The 15,898-nt window shown below is 50.2% G+C and overlaps 2 protein-coding genes across 4 annotated transcripts; one reads left to right on the top strand and one right to left on the bottom strand.

The window, feature by feature from the left end:
- Nucleotides 1-490: 490 nt before the first annotated feature.
- LOC132324192 (protein Wnt-4a-like) lies at nt 491-4,672 on the bottom strand. Its single transcript, XM_059840290.1, is given in 7 exon segments — nt 491-861; nt 864-962; nt 965-1,094; nt 1,788-1,911; nt 2,056-2,132; nt 2,135-2,209; nt 4,640-4,672. Coding segments are annotated over 7 exon segments (909 nt in total).
- A 54-nt stretch (nt 4,673-4,726) lies between these two features.
- LPAR5 (lysophosphatidic acid receptor 5) lies at nt 4,727-14,972 on the top strand. 3 transcript variants are annotated; one of them, XM_059838185.1, is made up of 4 exons: nt 4,727-4,887; nt 5,485-5,603; nt 6,117-6,348; nt 12,323-14,972. In XM_059838185.1, the coding sequence occupies exon 4, from the start codon at nt 12,626-12,628 to the stop codon at nt 13,754-13,756; it is 1,131 nt and encodes a 376-aa protein (XP_059694168.1). In that variant the 5' UTR covers nt 4,727-4,887; nt 5,485-5,603; nt 6,117-6,348; nt 12,323-12,625; the 3' UTR covers nt 13,757-14,972. The 3 variants fall into 3 exon arrangements, with proteins under 3 accessions (XP_059694168.1, XP_059694166.1, XP_059694169.1); XM_059838183.1 differs by having other exon boundaries at nt 6,113-6,348; XM_059838186.1 differs by lacking the exon at nt 5,485-5,603 and having other exon boundaries at nt 6,113-6,348.
- Nucleotides 14,973-15,898: the final 926 nt, after the last annotated feature.

Genomic DNA, 15,898 nt, shown 5'->3' with positions numbered 1-15,898 from the left:
AGCAAAGAATGCACCTGCTCAGGCTGTGGGCTCCCAGCTTCTCCAGGAGAATGCTGTGGGAAATAGCATCCAAGGCTTTACTGAAGTCCAGGTAGAAGATAACATGCACAGCCTTTCCCTCATCCCTAGGCAGGTCACCTGGTGATAAAAGGAGACCAGCTTGGCCAAGCAGGACCTGCCTTTTATGAACCCATCCAGGCTAGGGCCGATTCCCTGGTTGTGCTGCATGATTGCACTTAGGATAATGTTCCATAACATTCCCTGGCACGGAGATCAGACTGAATGAGGGGAGCCTCACTGTGGCAGCTGCTGGAACTCCTCCTGGAAACATTTCTCCAGCCAAAGGAAAAGGCATTTCTTGCATGTCCAGAGACTGTGGAGGGACCAGAGACAGGGACTCTCCACATCCCAAACGCAGCATGTGAGCACGAAGCTTTTGTGTGCACTTTGCTTTCCACTTCGGCTGGGTTTTTTCCTTAAGTTTAGCGGTTTATTTGGCCTGTGTCCTCCAACCCTCCACCGGGAAAAATAATTCAAACCACAACAGCCCACGGCGGCAGGCGGGAGGCTGCTGGGGGGGAGCTGATGGCACCGCTGGGCAGCGGCCCTGAGGGACTCCGCTGTGCACCTCCACGGGGTGCCGGCCCTGCTTGCACCTGATGGAGCAGCAGCAGCAGAATTGCAGCAGCAGCGGAATTGCAGCAGCAGCGGAATTGCAGCTGCAGCGCTCCCGCACCTCGGCCCTGCCGCAGCCCCGCGGCTCGCAGCCGTCCCCGGCCGGCCGTGCCCGCTTGCTCGGCGGCCCGAGGTGCCCGAGGTGCCCGAGGTGCCGAGGGTCCTGCTCGCACAAGTCCCGGCTGCCTGCAGGCAGACCAGGCCGTGAGCCGTGTAGAGCTTGAAGCGAGAGCTCTTGGGCACCAGGATCTGGCGGGAACCGACCCGCTTCGGGAAAACCTCTGTTCCCCCTCAAACTCTTCCTTGAGGACGTTGCCCACGGGGCGGAAGGGAGGCAGGAGCTTCCAGCAGGTGCGCACCTCGCAGGAGCCCGACACCCCGCGCCACTTGCACAGCACCTTCATGTGGGCCAGGAGAGCCTGCGGAGCAGGAGGCAGCTGCCAGCCTGACCAGGGACACCCTTCCCAATATCTCCCATGTGCTGCTGTTCCCCCAACACTCCGCCCATGGGGCTGGAGATCAGGGGCGGGAAGGGGAAGGGAAAGGGCAAAAGTGTCTTTTTAATCCAGGCCAATATGAAGAGAAGGAGATCTACTCTGTGGGAAACAAGATGGTTTGAGTCTGTAAGATAAATCCCTGAGGCAGAGAGAGGGATGGGGAGCTGTTCTAGCCGGCGGGGCTGTGGGGAGGGGACCAGACCTGGCCAGGGGTGGAGGATGTTCAAGGGACCAGATGTGACTGCGGCCCCTGCAGATGTCTGTCGTTATTGAAGAGAGGCTGGAGGTGCAGGGAACCCCTTCAGAACAGAACAGAGTAAATTATTTCCCGAATCATAGCTGGGATTTCCTGAATCATAGCTGGGGTCTGTGCGGAAAAGGAGACTGCACAGAATTGAGTAGGGGAGGCTGGGACCCCCCTCCACACAGGCAGGAGCCGGCTCAGGGTAATCAGTGCAGTGCTGGGCTAGGAAAGGCAGCAGGATGCAGACTCCTCTGGAAGCCCCTGGCTGCCCTGAAGTGTCTCTTGGGGTGTGGGGGCTGGACTGAGCTGTGCCAAGCCAGGGAGAAGCCCCTGCAGCCAGGCTCGCTCCCAGCCCTTGCTCCTGCCCTTACCTCCCTCCCAGCCTCATTGTTGTGCAGGTTCACGACTGCCTGGCAGGAGGAGACACCGCGGCTCCTCTCAGGGCTGCCCAAGAAGGCCTGAGAGAAAGCAGTCCCATAAGACAGGTTATCAGAGCTGGAAACCTGCAGAGGGAAAGCAGCCTTGTGACAAGGAAAGAGAAGCCCTGAGAGGATCTCCCAAAGACCTGCGGAGAATGAAAGCGTCTCTTTTATGGCCTGTCTCCCCCATGGACCTTCCCCTCTGCCACCTGCTCCCTGCCACCCTCTTCTTCCTTCACCTTCAGGGCTGACTCCTCGGACCTTGGGGAAGCAGCCACACCATCATGAGGGATGATATCCCTGTGTAGCTCCCCCCGGCTGCAGGCACGGCTCACAGCAAAAGCAGCGGTGGATGTTAGCGGACTCCCGTGTGCCTGCAGTGGGACAAGCAATGGCACCAGTCTGCAGAGGGCAAAGGCACTTATGGGGCAGAGTGTGGGAAGAGAGGCTGTCACTGCATGCAGGAAGGATGCCTTCAGATGGAGACTGCTCGGGACAAATATATGTCAGGAAGTTCACCCGGTGCAGCTGCTCCCAAGGCTGGGTGTCAGTAAGTGACATGGCTCTGCGGCAGGGTGGGTGGCAGCGTCAGGGAGAAATTTACCAGTCTGCAGAGCTGGTACCCAGGATGGCCCAATGGGAACAAAAAGCCAAATCTGGCCAAATGGGAAGAAGTTTCTCCAGAATGCTAATGTGTGTGAGAGCATTCGGTTCAGTTTGCTCTGTGCTGACAGACATGTTAGCACGTGGAAGAAGGACTGGCCACTCTGGGGATGGGTGCGGTGCAACATAGCCCAGGAAAGGCTGATGTGTCAAGGGGACAGTGGGCATACTGGAGGGACACCGTGCCAAGCCTGCCCTCGCTGACCTCAGATGGTGGCCTTGCCAAAGACCTGCAGCCCTTGCAGGGTCGAGCAGTTCCAGCGGCAAGAGTGAAATGGGTGCTGACACTTGAGGGCAGCCAGGTCTGTGCCTCCCTTCACCGCCTCCATGGCTTCACCGCCTCCAGGGCTTACACCTGCCGCTGGCAAATGGGGACCTGCTCTTCCTCCAGCCCCATCAGGCCATCACAGCCCCTGGGGTCCCAGAGGACTGCCTGCAGGGATGTCTGCTTGGCCAGGGACTTGTGGGGCAGGGAAGAGGTTCAGCTTCAGATGGGCTAGAGCCAGGGCCTTACCTCTGCAGGACTAACCCTCTCTAGCTATATCTTAGAGCAGAAATGGGGCAGGGAAGGGGGATGTGGTCATGTTGTCTGTGAACTGGACATTCTTGCTGCCCATTATGGCCTGCACCTCTTCAGCCTTACCATCTCTCTCCCTCCATGCTCCCAGAGATGCCCCTTCTGCTTTTTGATTGCCCAGGTTCCTTCTTCCATCCTGTTCTCACCCTATTTTCTTTGGAGACAGCACCTCCCTAGGTGGCTTTCCAACCCAGACAATACAAGCACAAAGCATACTTATAGCCAGGTCACAGCAGCGACGTGCTGCACGTGGATCAGCATCAGATACAGCCACACCAGCTCCATCCTGTCCCTGCCAAAACTTCACCACCTTCAACTCCAGCATTGCAGCTGCCTGAATCCCCTCCTGTGGTTTTCCATAGCCTCTGCCCAACAGCAGCTCTCACAGCAGCTCCAGCCCAGCACTGCAAAGCAGGGGTAGCCCCAGCCCTGGGCAGTGACCATGGGCTGTCCAGGCGTGCCTGCCAGCACCTGGGACCCTGTGGCCTGCAGAACCCTGCTGGGTTGGCCCTGCAAGATCATCCACACCAGTGCTAGAGCCTGGGCAGCATGGTGGGAGAGCTCTGAGCTAGGGCTCTGGGGTGGGCATCCGTCACAGGGAGCTCACATGGGTGGGGACAGCATCTGTGTCGCACCCGTGGCCTGTGCTATCCTGTCAGGAGATGATGTGGTTGTCTTCCTCCACAGTCCAGTCACTTCTTCAGCAGGAGGCAGCCCAAGACCTGCTCAGCAGCAGACTGAGCCTTCCAAACAAGAGCCAGAAGCACCAAGCAGCTGTTGCCAGACCCACCAGCTCGTCACTGCTTTGTCACCAAACCTTTTGGGGACACAGAGAGTTTCCCTGCAGTGACAGCTCATGGGAGCAGAGAGGGGACGACCTGCTACCTCCCTCATCCACATCCACTGTTCTTGAAGTCACTCCCTCCTCTGCCTCCTCCAGGCTGGAGATTGTTCTTTTCTACCCTGCAGCCCACACAGCTACAGAAAACAGACACAGCCCAGCTGCTCCCTGCCTCTCTTAACTCTTTCCCTGGCAGGTCTCCCTTCACCTCCCTCATTTTCTTCCCCATGGACTGTTGTTTCCCAAGATCCGTCCTTGCCCTTCTCCTAGAAGACACAACAGGGTGGCTGCCCCCCTTCTTATTGAGAACCCCTTTCCTAAGAGCCCCTGGAAGCCCAGGAAAATGTGAGCTGTGTGACCAGGGAGCTGAAATGTCCCGGGACAGAAGACTGCCATTCCCCCCGCCAACCTGGGAAGTGCCAGCTATTCCCACTGCTTGGAAGGTAAAACTCCTCTGCATCCACAGGTTTCTGCTTTTCCTGTCTAAATCATTCAGAAAGCGAAGCAGGGCTGTTCTGGCTGTGTTGTACTTTTTCCATAAAGAGATTCACAGCTTTGCTCTGCTCTCCCACATTTTGCTGCACAAAAAAGTCTGAAGAGCACTGTGGTTTATCAGTCATCCTTTCAGACCTGAGCAGCCTCTCTCTTGTAGCGTGCATTTCACCTCTTTCCTTGCCTTCTCAGCTCCCTGCATCCTTCCTCCTGCTGGGTTCTTGCTCCTACTTTCTGGAGCCAGCACTGCGGGGTGGCAGGCATGTTGGGATTTGTAGCATCAGGGTGTAGCCTCCAACACACACCCCAGTAATCTGGTCTTACCTGCTGCTCGCTCAGACAGCGGTGAGGAAACGCCGGGGGTTGAGCTGCTCTTCCCCACGAGCTGAGGCTCCAGGAGACAGCGAGGGGCAGATGTGTGAGCCCACCCAGCTGAGGAGACACAGAGTTCGTGGGCTGAGGCACCGAGATCTGGGGAGGTGAGTGAACCTGGCTGGTTGAGGATGCTGTGGGGCTCGTGGGCTGGGTGCCATTGTGTCCTTGTCTTCTCACACATGGAAAAGCCAGGACTGCCGGGCTCAGCCAGGTTTGTGCTCATGTGTGTGAGGGGTGAGGGCTGCAGGGGAGGGGGGAGTTCCCACAGAATGTGTCAGACACTCCTTAGGCAAAGGACACCCCCCGTGGCATATCTGCAAGCTTTTATCAGTAGCAACACCTTGATGGGAACTGAAGAGACACAAAAAGCCACGAGAACAAAGATCCCAGCAACTAGCAAGAGAGAAAAGGGGTCTGGTTAAAAAAGAGAGGCACTGAAAAGAAGCAGCTCAGTGCTTTGGGTGCTATTGTGCCCTCCAAGGATTTATGAGCAGCAGGAGCATATATATCCCTTGGTGTGTCATTCCCTGAATGAGGAGTCAGAAACAGCAGAACAAGGGAGGCAGGGAGTGAGAAAATCAAACACCAGCAGGCAAGGGCTGCAGAGAAAGGAAGCCCACAGCAACTGCCCAGGGCAGCTGTTCTTGGGGCAGGACGACAGTGGGATTAGGAGTGTTGCCATGACTTGTGTCTTCTTCCAGGTGTGCTGAGACTGGCAAAGCAGAAATAGGACTCCAAGCAACAGAGTGCCAGATGGGCTCTGCACAAGGGCAGCTCCCTTCCCAGCTACACGTGGCAGTGCCAGGTCACAGATGTGCTGGTAAATCAGCCCTTGTACTTTCATAGCACTGTGCCTCCTGTAGCCTTGAACACCAGGGACTGAGGTTCCTGGCAAACATGCCTTTGCTTGCCACAGATAATGACACCTCTCCGGAGCCTGGTTCTTTCTGGGATCCTGCCACATGCCAGCGGTGCACAGCTGGATGCCCCTGGGCAGGAGTTGAATCCCAAAGCCCCCTAGCCCATGGGAGTGACAGAACTCCAAGTCTTTGTGCAGGCTAGCAATTAAATCAACTTGTCTCTCACTTCCCATTATTCACTTCTACCTCCTGTTTAGCAATATTTTGGGGAGAGGGATGTTTTATTTCCCCTCTGTCAGTCCTGGGGGTGGCTGAGTTCGCAAGACAAGAAAATATTTGGCACTATGACCCAGGGCAGGTCTCCTCAGTTGCAAGGACACCTGGGTACTGCTTCTTTCATGATTGCATTTGCTGTTGTAGGATGTGGTTTAGCTTATCAGCCCTTGATAACAAAGTTCATGCTTTGTAGCCAGGCAGAAGTGCATCAGGAAGTGAGAAAGAAGAGACAAACTGCAGTGTGCCAGATGCAGAAGCAGCCGCAGCGCGGTAGGGGCCAGCTGTGATTTGGATGAAGAGCCTGCCCGGTTCTGTTTTGATCCAAGCTGCTTTGCGGGTTTGGGGCCCGGATCGAGACCTCTGCAGAGGCAGCAATCACCAAGCTCCAAGCCAGCCCACATCCACACTTGGCTCTTCTCCAGCAGTGAGGTAAGGCAGGGGAACATCTGGAGAGCCGGCGGGGCTGGCACCTCGGGCACGGGTCCCTGTGAGCTGCTCTGTGTGTGCTGCCAGCCTGGCCGCGGGGCACTGGGGGACATCTGCCCCTCGTCAGGGGCCCCGTGGACCTAGAGGTGCAAGGCACATCTCTGTATTTATTCAAACTGAGACTTTCCTTGGAATCCTGTGATGCTAAAAGCACAGGCAGCCTGCAGAGCTTACTTGCCAAGGTGCCCACCATGGGAGCCCTCTTCCACGGGACTCTCAGGAGATGAAGAGGGATAGCATCTCTAAGGAGGAGGCAATAGCAGTGTGATCAAACCTCATGAGTAAAATGCAGAGGTCTCAGCTTTTATATCATGTATCTCTCTTTAAAAACGAGCCATCCTAAGACTTGAATGTCTTCAAGGTTTTAATCATCACAAAAATCTAATTTCTTGAGTAGACAAAAAGATAAAAAATGGGGCTTGAATATCATCTACAGCAGGTAAAAAGCACCCAGATTTATTTTAAATTATATCTCAGATTTCTAGAGTAAAATTGGGTATGTCTTCTGAGGTTTGGCACATTTTTGTTGCTTCCTCTTTGGTTTCAGAATAAGTAAGCTAGCTCATACAGTTTGTGTTTTAAGTTCTGCACCCCAATGCCACATTTGGTCTCTGCATTCTCACAGGAGCCCCAAAACCCCCCATGGTTTTAGTGACAAGCCACTAACAGAAACACTGACCCTGCAGCATCCTCATCAGTATTTTTCCAGCTCTCTTTTTCCACCTCATTTCTCAGCCCTATACTCAGATTCATAATTTTTGTGGTGCTTGGAGGCAGTGACTCCTAGTAAGATAGTGAGACAGGAGAGAGAGGATTCCCAGGACCAGGCAGCAAGATGCTAGGCACACATCCCATCTCAGGGCATGCCTGCCTGTTCTGGACCTAAAGTACATTTAGGGCTTCTCACCCACTGAAAGAAAAAAATCAAAATCCCACGGATTTTGCAAGTCACAGCCTTGGAAGTTGATGGTATTCAGGGGCTCAAATTGAAGAGGAAAAAAATGCTTCCTCCACCTCCTGGGACACATAAGGTCAGTGACCAAAGAGAAAGTTTCTTCAGGATTTATAGAGAGCATCTTGTTGTGAGGAGGGGGATTGTTCAGCTGTGGTACCACTGCTTCCTTACACAGCTGGTGGCTTGAGATCTCTTGGCAGCTTTTGTGCAGAGCAATGAGTACTTGGGCTTCTTTTAGGGGCAGCCACAAGGAACATGCCTTTTGACTCTCTGACATTAACCAGAATGGATGATGGGTCTCCCTGCTGCCAGCCTGCTTTACCTACCCATAGCTTTCCTTTTTAGAGAGGGACAGTCAAAGCAGGACCTCCAAAGCTCACTGGAGAAATTCTCTGCACCCACAGCTTTATCTTTGCAATGACTGTCTGCATACATCTCGTTTCTCATGTCTCTTGGTCACTGTATCTGTTACGGCAAGTCTGAGACTACCAGCTTAGCTTCCATACCAACACCACAGCAGACTCTTTCTTCTGTGTTTCCATCTACCCACGAAAAAAAATCCCCTCAAAAACCCCAATTATTTTCTGCTCTCAGCAATCTTTGCTGCCCGTTCAGAACTGTGCTGTGCAGCCTCTTGAAGGCTGAAAGGCTAGAATATGTAAGGAAAGACCACTCAGAGGAGAAAGAAAACCTGATGGTGGGCAAAAAAATGAAGAGGTTTCATTGGTATTCATGTGATGAAAGCCTGGGAGATTTCCACAGCAGAAACTTTCTTTCTGGGAAGTTCAAAAAAGGACTGTCTCTGGTCAAAACAGTAGCAGGATCAACCACGGAGCAGCAAGATGAACGAAACAGTGTCTAAAACCACATGGCTCCTACCCCAGAGGTCCGAAAATAACTGAAGGGTGGAAGACCTGACTAATTGTGCCATAGAAACCTTTGCTTAAAACAGCTCTTAAAGGCAGACTCAATTTAAGAGAGGGCTCTTGGGGGGTTTCAGACCAGGGAGCTTGATGGTTTTACTGAACAAATTAGTAGAAGCTATAATAAAGAAAAAATCAATTGGCATGTGGTCACATCTAATTACTGGGGAAAAGTCATGATGGCTTTTATAAAGAGATGCTGTTCCCACAGTTCTTCCTTAAAGGGCTCAATAAGCATGTGAACAGTGGTCCATGTGGATTTCCAGAAGGCTTTCAAAGGCGGTCTCACCAATGGCACTTAAAAAAAAAATTAAAGAAAATGTTCCTACCTGGGTAAAAAGTGCCTAAAAGAAGGGACAGAGAATGAAGGTAGATGGTTGTTTTTCTCAGTGGAGTTGTCAGACACCTGTGCTGGGGCTTGGACTGTTTGACTTATTCATGAGGGATGAATAATAAAATAACAAATCTGTTGGAGACATAAAATTATTCAAGTTTAAAAAGATGAAGTTTGGCTGCGAAGAACTGCAGAGCTTAAGAGAAGTGTGAGTGGCTGGACTTAAACTAACAGCCGAAATTTTATCTAGTGAAGTGATGGGGAAAAGCAAACTGAACTGGCCATTACCACTTGCAAATGAGATCTACACCTACGCAGCCCAGTGCATCCACATTATCAGCACTGTGTGTTTTCAGCACCCCAGCACAGGGCTCACAAAGGCTGTAGCAGAAGTGGAAAAGTGCTGAGAAGGGCAACAAGGATGTTCAAAAGTACAGAACAGCTTCTCTGCAAAGTAAAACTATGAAGACAAACACCCTTTAGCCTAAAAACAAAAAAAAAAGTTGCTGAGTGGGAATATGGTAGATGTTTATAATAGTATCAGCCACAAAATGAAGGTGGATAGGGATGGGTTTTGCCCTGTCTGTTCCAGCACTAAAGCTAAGAATTGAATCTAGCAGATGATGAATCAGAGATGGGTATATGGAAGTGATTTTTCACCTGAGGCACAAGTAAGCTGTGGAACTCCTTGGCACTCCCAGCACTGGATAATGTAGATGGTAAATTTTGCATCAACTCAGAAAAGGACTGAAAAAACCACAATGAAATAGAAGTTCCCTGAGGACTACTGAATACAGCTAGGTCACCTGTGGCTCAAGAATTTCCTGGGCTACAATTTGTGCTGGAAGCAGGAAGACGACTTAAGGCAGTGTAACTACATGATTGCACTGTTCTTAACATAATCCCTTCACCATCCACAATTTGAGATGGAATATTAGTGGTAGAAAGCCTGACAGAGCATGGACTGTGCTTACATATTATAATCTCTAGATCATCTAATTGAATACCTCAGGAAAGCTTGAAAAAACAAATTTTCTGTAGAGATAAGTCCTTTTCACCTGACATCTGGCTGGTCTGAATACATGTGTTACAGCAGGTCATGGTCACTCACTAAGACACAGTCTCAATAACTTTGTTTCCATCAAGATAAAGGTCTGACCAGTCTGTTCAGTCTGCAATTCATTTCAGGGTTTTGGCTCTAGCAAAAGCTGACATATTCTCCTAGAATTATAGACTCACAGAATATACTGAGTTGGAAGGAACCCATCAGGATCATCAAGGATCATCAAGTCCAACACCTGGCCCTGCACAGGACATCCCAAGAATCATACCGTGTGCCTGAGAGTGTTGTTCAAACACTTCTTGAACTCTGTCTGACTTGGTTCTGTGACCACTTCCCTGGGGAGCTGTTCCAGTGCCCAGCCACCCTCTGGGTGAAAAACCTTTTCTAATGTCCAGCCCAAACCTCCCCTGACACAACTTCAGGCCACTCCCTCAGGTCCTGTCAGTGGTCACCACAGAGAAGAGATCAGTGCCTGCCCCTCCTCTTCCCCTCTCGAGGAAGTTGTAGACCACAATGAGCTCTCCCCTCAGTCTCCTCTCCTCCAAGCAGAACAGACCAAGTGACCTCAGCTGCTCCTCACAAGGCTTCCCCTCAAGGTCCTTCACCATCCTCATGGCCCTCCTTTGCACACTCTCTAACAGCTCAATGTCTTTTTTATAGTGCCCAAAGCTGCACACAGGACTCAAGGTGAGGCTGCACCACTGCAAAGCAGAGAAGGACAATCACCTCCTTTGATCACTGGCGATGCTTCTCCTTGAGATTTTTTGAAGCATGAAACATTTCTCTTGAAACCAGCAACATTGTTGCACTTTTGCCTTGTCAACTTATACTCCAAACTTGTATGAGAGTTCATGCAAAGTATTCATCCACCAGGAAGGGTAGAATCCACTCAGATATAGTTTGATAAACCAGTAGAAGTTTCTCTAAGAAACCTGTTTTGGTGATGGACCTGCACAACAACACAAAAGGATGGGCAAGTTGGTAGCTGTCTCCGCTCTTGTGTTAGGTTTCCACTTCCACTGTTTAACATGTTGTCACCAGAATGATTCTCTTCCTCTCTGTGAGGTCAGCACATGCTTCTGTCTGCAGCACATTCTATCTGGATCTGTGCATTGCCTCACAATGCCGTCCAGAGGGTCTGACATGCTTGACATGCCTGTCAAGTTGCTGAGTAATATCAACCTCATGTAAAGATATTCTCTAGACAGAAAATTCTTCTTTCCTTCTGAAGTAAATCACAATCTACATGGACTCTTATGAGGGAGTCCCTGTTTGACCCCTGCAAACAGCTGTGGGGAACTGTGCAGCCCAATTCCTGCTCCAGTGTGAGTCCTTTCCACAGAGTGCAGTCCTTCAGGAACAGAGTGCTCCAGCATGGCTTCACCATGGTCTTCTCCAGGGGCAACAGGGGAATCTTGCTCCAGTGCCTGGAGCACCTCATTCCCCTCCTTCTTCACTGACCTTGATGTCTACATCAGGGCTGTTTCTATCACATATTCTCACTTCCCTTCCCTGCCTGCAATTGCTGTCTCACAGTAACTTTTTCCCCTTTAATTATCCCAGAGGTGCTACCACCATCACTGATGGGCTCAGCCTTGGCCAGTGGCAGGTCCCTCCTGGCACTGGCTGTATGAGGCACAGAGGAAATTCCTGGCACACTCTCACAGAACCACACCTATAGCCCTCCCAGCTGCCAAAACCTTGCCATGCAAACCCCAGTGCTGCTGTTATGTGACCTGGAGCCTTCTCTTGTCCAGCTGAACAAGACCAGTTCCCTCAGCAACTCCTCCTGGTGCAAGTGCTCCAGCCCCCAGACCATTTTGGTGGCCTTCCACTGGGCTCACTCCAGCTGATCAGTGTTTGGACAATGCTGCTAGTTAGTTCATAGAGTGGCCACACTGCTTTGAAGTCATATTTGTCCACATGAATCCCATGGTACTTCCTTTATTGTGTTCTCCTCCATGACTGTGCTGCTCTGTGTTTCTGGGATATGGGCTGCTTCAAGCAGCAGAATGAGGACATACAATCCAAATAAGCACCACTGGTTCCATGCAAGTAAGGAACCAAAGGAACCAAAGGAACTGTATGAATGTAAGAAACATAAGGAACTCAAAGTCACTGGAACTGAGGTCTGTGCATGTTGTTTTACGTAAGTAAAGGAGCTTGGGTGGAGTCGGGTCTAACTGTACTATAATTTTTTTTTATCTGAAGTGGATGTACAAAGTCCTTTTTCTCTGATATAAAACAGTACTGTGCCATTTTTATTTTAAGTTCCTCCCAGTCAGCATTTTTCCTTCAAAATGCTGCTCTCTTCTTCTTCTTTCTTTTTCTCTGGAGCTGCCTCAACTACTTTCCGTGTGTGCTTGTGGTGTCCCTTTCTTGTATTCATGTGCTCTCAGCAGATCAAAGCAAAGTGCATTCTCTGGGGCTGAGTGATAAATGATTCTGTACAACAACCACTTTCTCTGTGCTCTGTCTTCTTCTGCCATGTAATTACTCACTTTTCTAGTGTCCATTTTCCCTCGTATTTTGGTTTCTTTGTGAATTCTTGCTGCAGAAGCCATTGTGGTGGGATTTTAACATTTCAAGAGATTTCCTCCTCTAACTTAAACTCTTTTGTTTTGGTCTTCCACTCTGACCAGGAATTGTACTGACAGCTGGCAATGATCCTCTATCACCTTGTCACCTCATAACCACTGGAAAGAACTGCTGAACTGGGGGCAGAAGCAGACTCCACGTTACCATCTGTGCCAGATGACCACAGACCAGCAATCCAAAGCAGTGCCAGCCAAGAGAGATATTGCCCATCTACCTCCCAGCAGCAGATGACAGGAATGACCTGCCCGTGGCTCCTCAGAGGGGAACGATTTCCCTCCGTGCTCTTCTTTGTGCCTCCTTAGCCCATCACCAGGCTCAGCCATCTCAGCGAGAGCATTCCCTGACCCATGCTGGGCATGTCAGCGTCCAATACGTCCAATACGTCTCAGACATGCAAGGATTACACCTTCAACCACCACCTCCTCCTGCCTGGCTACACCCTGATATTCATCACAGGTTTGATACTCAATGTGGTAGCCCTGTGGATATTTGTCCGATACCTGCGCCTGAAGTCTGTAGTGATGATCTACATGTTGAACCTGGCCATAAGTGATCTCAGCTTCACACTTTCTCTGCCCCTGCGACTCTACTACTATTCCAACCACCACTGGCCCTTTGGTAGCTTCCTGTGCCAGGTCTCTGGCTCAGTCTTCCAGATCAACATGTACGGCAGCTGCCTCTTCCTCATGTGCGTCAACCTGGATCGCTACATTGCCATTGTTCACCCGCTTCGCTGGCGGCATCTGCGGCGCCCCAAGGTGGCCAAGCTCCTCTGCTTCATCGTCTGGGTTGTGATCTTCATGGGCTCCATCCCCACAGCCATAGTTCACAAGCAAAACCACTGTAAAGTAAAAAACCAGACCATTTATCTGTGCTTTGAAAGCTTTAGCGACAACATGTGGCAGAATAACCTCTTCCCCCTGGTAATCCTGGCTGAAATCTTGGGGTTTCTCCTGCCTCTCAGCTCTGTGATGTACTGCTCAATTCGCATCTTTCAGGAGCTCTGCCAGCCCAGCCAGACCAAGACCCTGCGACAGCGGAAGACCGTCCGTCTCCTCTTGGTCAATCTGGTCATCTTCATCATCTGCTTCGTGCCCTACAACACTACCCTGGCGGTTTATGGGATGATAAAGGCCCGGGTGATGAAGGTTGAGGAACAAACCCAGGCCTCGGTGCGCCAAGCGTTAATCATAACGATGATGTTTGCCAGCATGAACTGCATGCTGGACCCCCTGATCTACTACTTCAGCACTGAGGGTTTCCGTAACACCTTCAAGAAATTGCGGCGGGGACAAGCCTGGGACTCGGAGATGGGAACGCTTAAGCATCAGATTGTGGACAGTAAGTCCACCCGAGACCACGCTGTGTCTAAAGTAAAACTGTTCCCATCTGAAAACTTTATCCGTCCCAATGAATCCTCACCGTCACTTCCTACTGCAGTATTCCTGAATGGCCCTATTGAGGACTCGGAAATTTAAGCCTGGGAAAGCCATACCATTGCAGAGTCACACATGCAATAATGACAGCAAGCCTGTGGGATACAGCAAACTGTTTGAGGGAGCACAGCAGACTGTCTGTGGGTGAACGTGATGATGCAAAGCTGAAGGATGAAAGGTTGTTTTGAATAAACAGAGGTGCCCTCGTGACATGGTCATACCTGACTCTTTTGGTACAGGAAACACAGTGGGAAACAAGGATTTGAAACCAACTTAGTATGTCTAGGTCTGGCCAGCATGAATTCCTGTAGCAAGTCCATCCTGACTGAGTAGCTCCTGACTGCACTGTAGCCCGAGACAGTAACACAGATACGGAACTCACTGCTGACAAAGTGAATTTACTAGCTGTGGCTGAGGAAAACCTTTGACCAGATGTTTCAATCTGAGTCATAGGTCCAGCACAGGACACCTAGATGAGTATCTTAATTTTCCAAAAGAACTGAGGCGTTTAGCAAGCTTTGTTGAGGTCAAGGAGAATAGCTGAGTTTTCAGTAATCTTGCAGAAAATAGGTTTCTAATTATATAGAAAATCACAGACCTTAGCAAAACAATCTTCAGGAGGTATGTCAAATCTGCAGCTGTACACACACATGTGGCACAATGGCTACACATTTATCTAAAGCAAAATGGCTTGGGAAACACTAGCATGCTTTTAAAAACTACATTCCCAACGGCCCCAGAAAAAAAGAGAGGAGACCAATATTGTCATCGTGTCAGAAGCTCATGCTGATGTTAGTGCTTTGCACTCTCTTTTTGCTGGCCCCTATATAGAATGATTGATTTTGGGGCTGAGTGATTTTCAGTGTTGAAAAGGAATGATGTCACAGAATGAGGCTGCAGTGAGATGTGTTTGCTTGCACTGTTTGTACATGCTTTTTCAGGCTGCACTGTATGTGAAAGCCCTATAAATCTTCCCAGAAGCGAGGTCCAGCTGTACACAGGCAGTGCCAGAAGCCCCAGTTTTTCACTCCTGCTGATGGCCAAGGGTTGCCTTTCCAATTGCACTGCAAAACAGCCTCTCTGTGGCTTCCAGCAGGTCTCAGGCTTTTCTGGAGTGGATCCATTATAGCGGTTTGGTTTTGTTTTTCTTAATGTTAAAGGAAAGGTCAGGAAAAGTGACAAGAAATGTAGTCCAGAGTGCTGGGGTTTATAGTTTTTAGACTTCTCAATAAGCAATAAATCTGGTTTCAAGTTCCTACCTCATGACTGCTGTGGGAATAAATGTATTGTAATACATCATGGGTTGGTGTTAGGAGATACCATGTTTTAAATCCATTTTTGCAGTCTCCCTTGAAGACTCTCTCTTTTATGAGAGATGACTGCAGAAGCAGATCTTCAAGAAGATGATGAGCCTCTCCACAGAGACATCCTTGTGCCTGCCTGTGAGACATACGCCCTGCATGAGCCAGCCCTGTCCCCTTGCTCAGCCCATGCATCACCAGCAGAGCAGCCTTGAAATCCATTTGCAGATGAAGAACATTTAATGGTACCCAAGAGATGCAGGGAGGGAGGGGGAAGAGGGCTTGTAGGGCAGTAGATATTCCTATTTTAAAGACTCAGGACTGCCATGAATGTGACACAGTGACACAGTGTAGCTGGAGTGGAAACAGGGCTGTGTGCATCTCTTCTGCTACCCTTTTGTCCTGGGATTTAGGGGATAATGGAGTGATATTACAGCAGATGCACTGCTGCCCATTTTCAAACCTTCTACCACCTTCATCCTTTCTAGACCCCTTTCCTTGTCCCTGTCCCTCTGGTCCTTTCTCCTTTCCCTAGTCTAATGCTCCATGCCCCTAAGCATCAACACAATGTTTTCACCACTATATTTTCTTCCCTGCCCAGAGCAGTTACTTTTTTTCTTTTGTTTTAACTTGGCTAGAGTGCTGTTATAAGTTCACAGAAAGATTAGTGTGGGAAGGGACCTCTGGAGGTCTCTACCAAGACTGCCTGCTCACAGCAAGTTGCTGGGGGCTGTGAGGGTTGGCAGCTCCCTAAAGGAATATAAGAGCTGAGATCACAGGCAGAGGAAGAGACTTAGCCAGGAAGGGAAAGCATCTGAGCAAGGGGACAAAGTCAGGAGTAGGCAGATAGCCGGGTGCAGCTGAGAATCCAGATCATCACACA

The sequence above is a fragment of the Haemorhous mexicanus genome, chromosome 2, assembly GCF_027477595.1.
Source record: "Haemorhous mexicanus isolate bHaeMex1 chromosome 2, bHaeMex1.pri, whole genome shotgun sequence".
Lineage (NCBI taxonomy): Eukaryota > Metazoa > Chordata > Aves > Passeriformes > Fringillidae > Haemorhous > Haemorhous mexicanus.
This window is presented reverse-complemented; position numbering and strand designations above follow the sequence as displayed.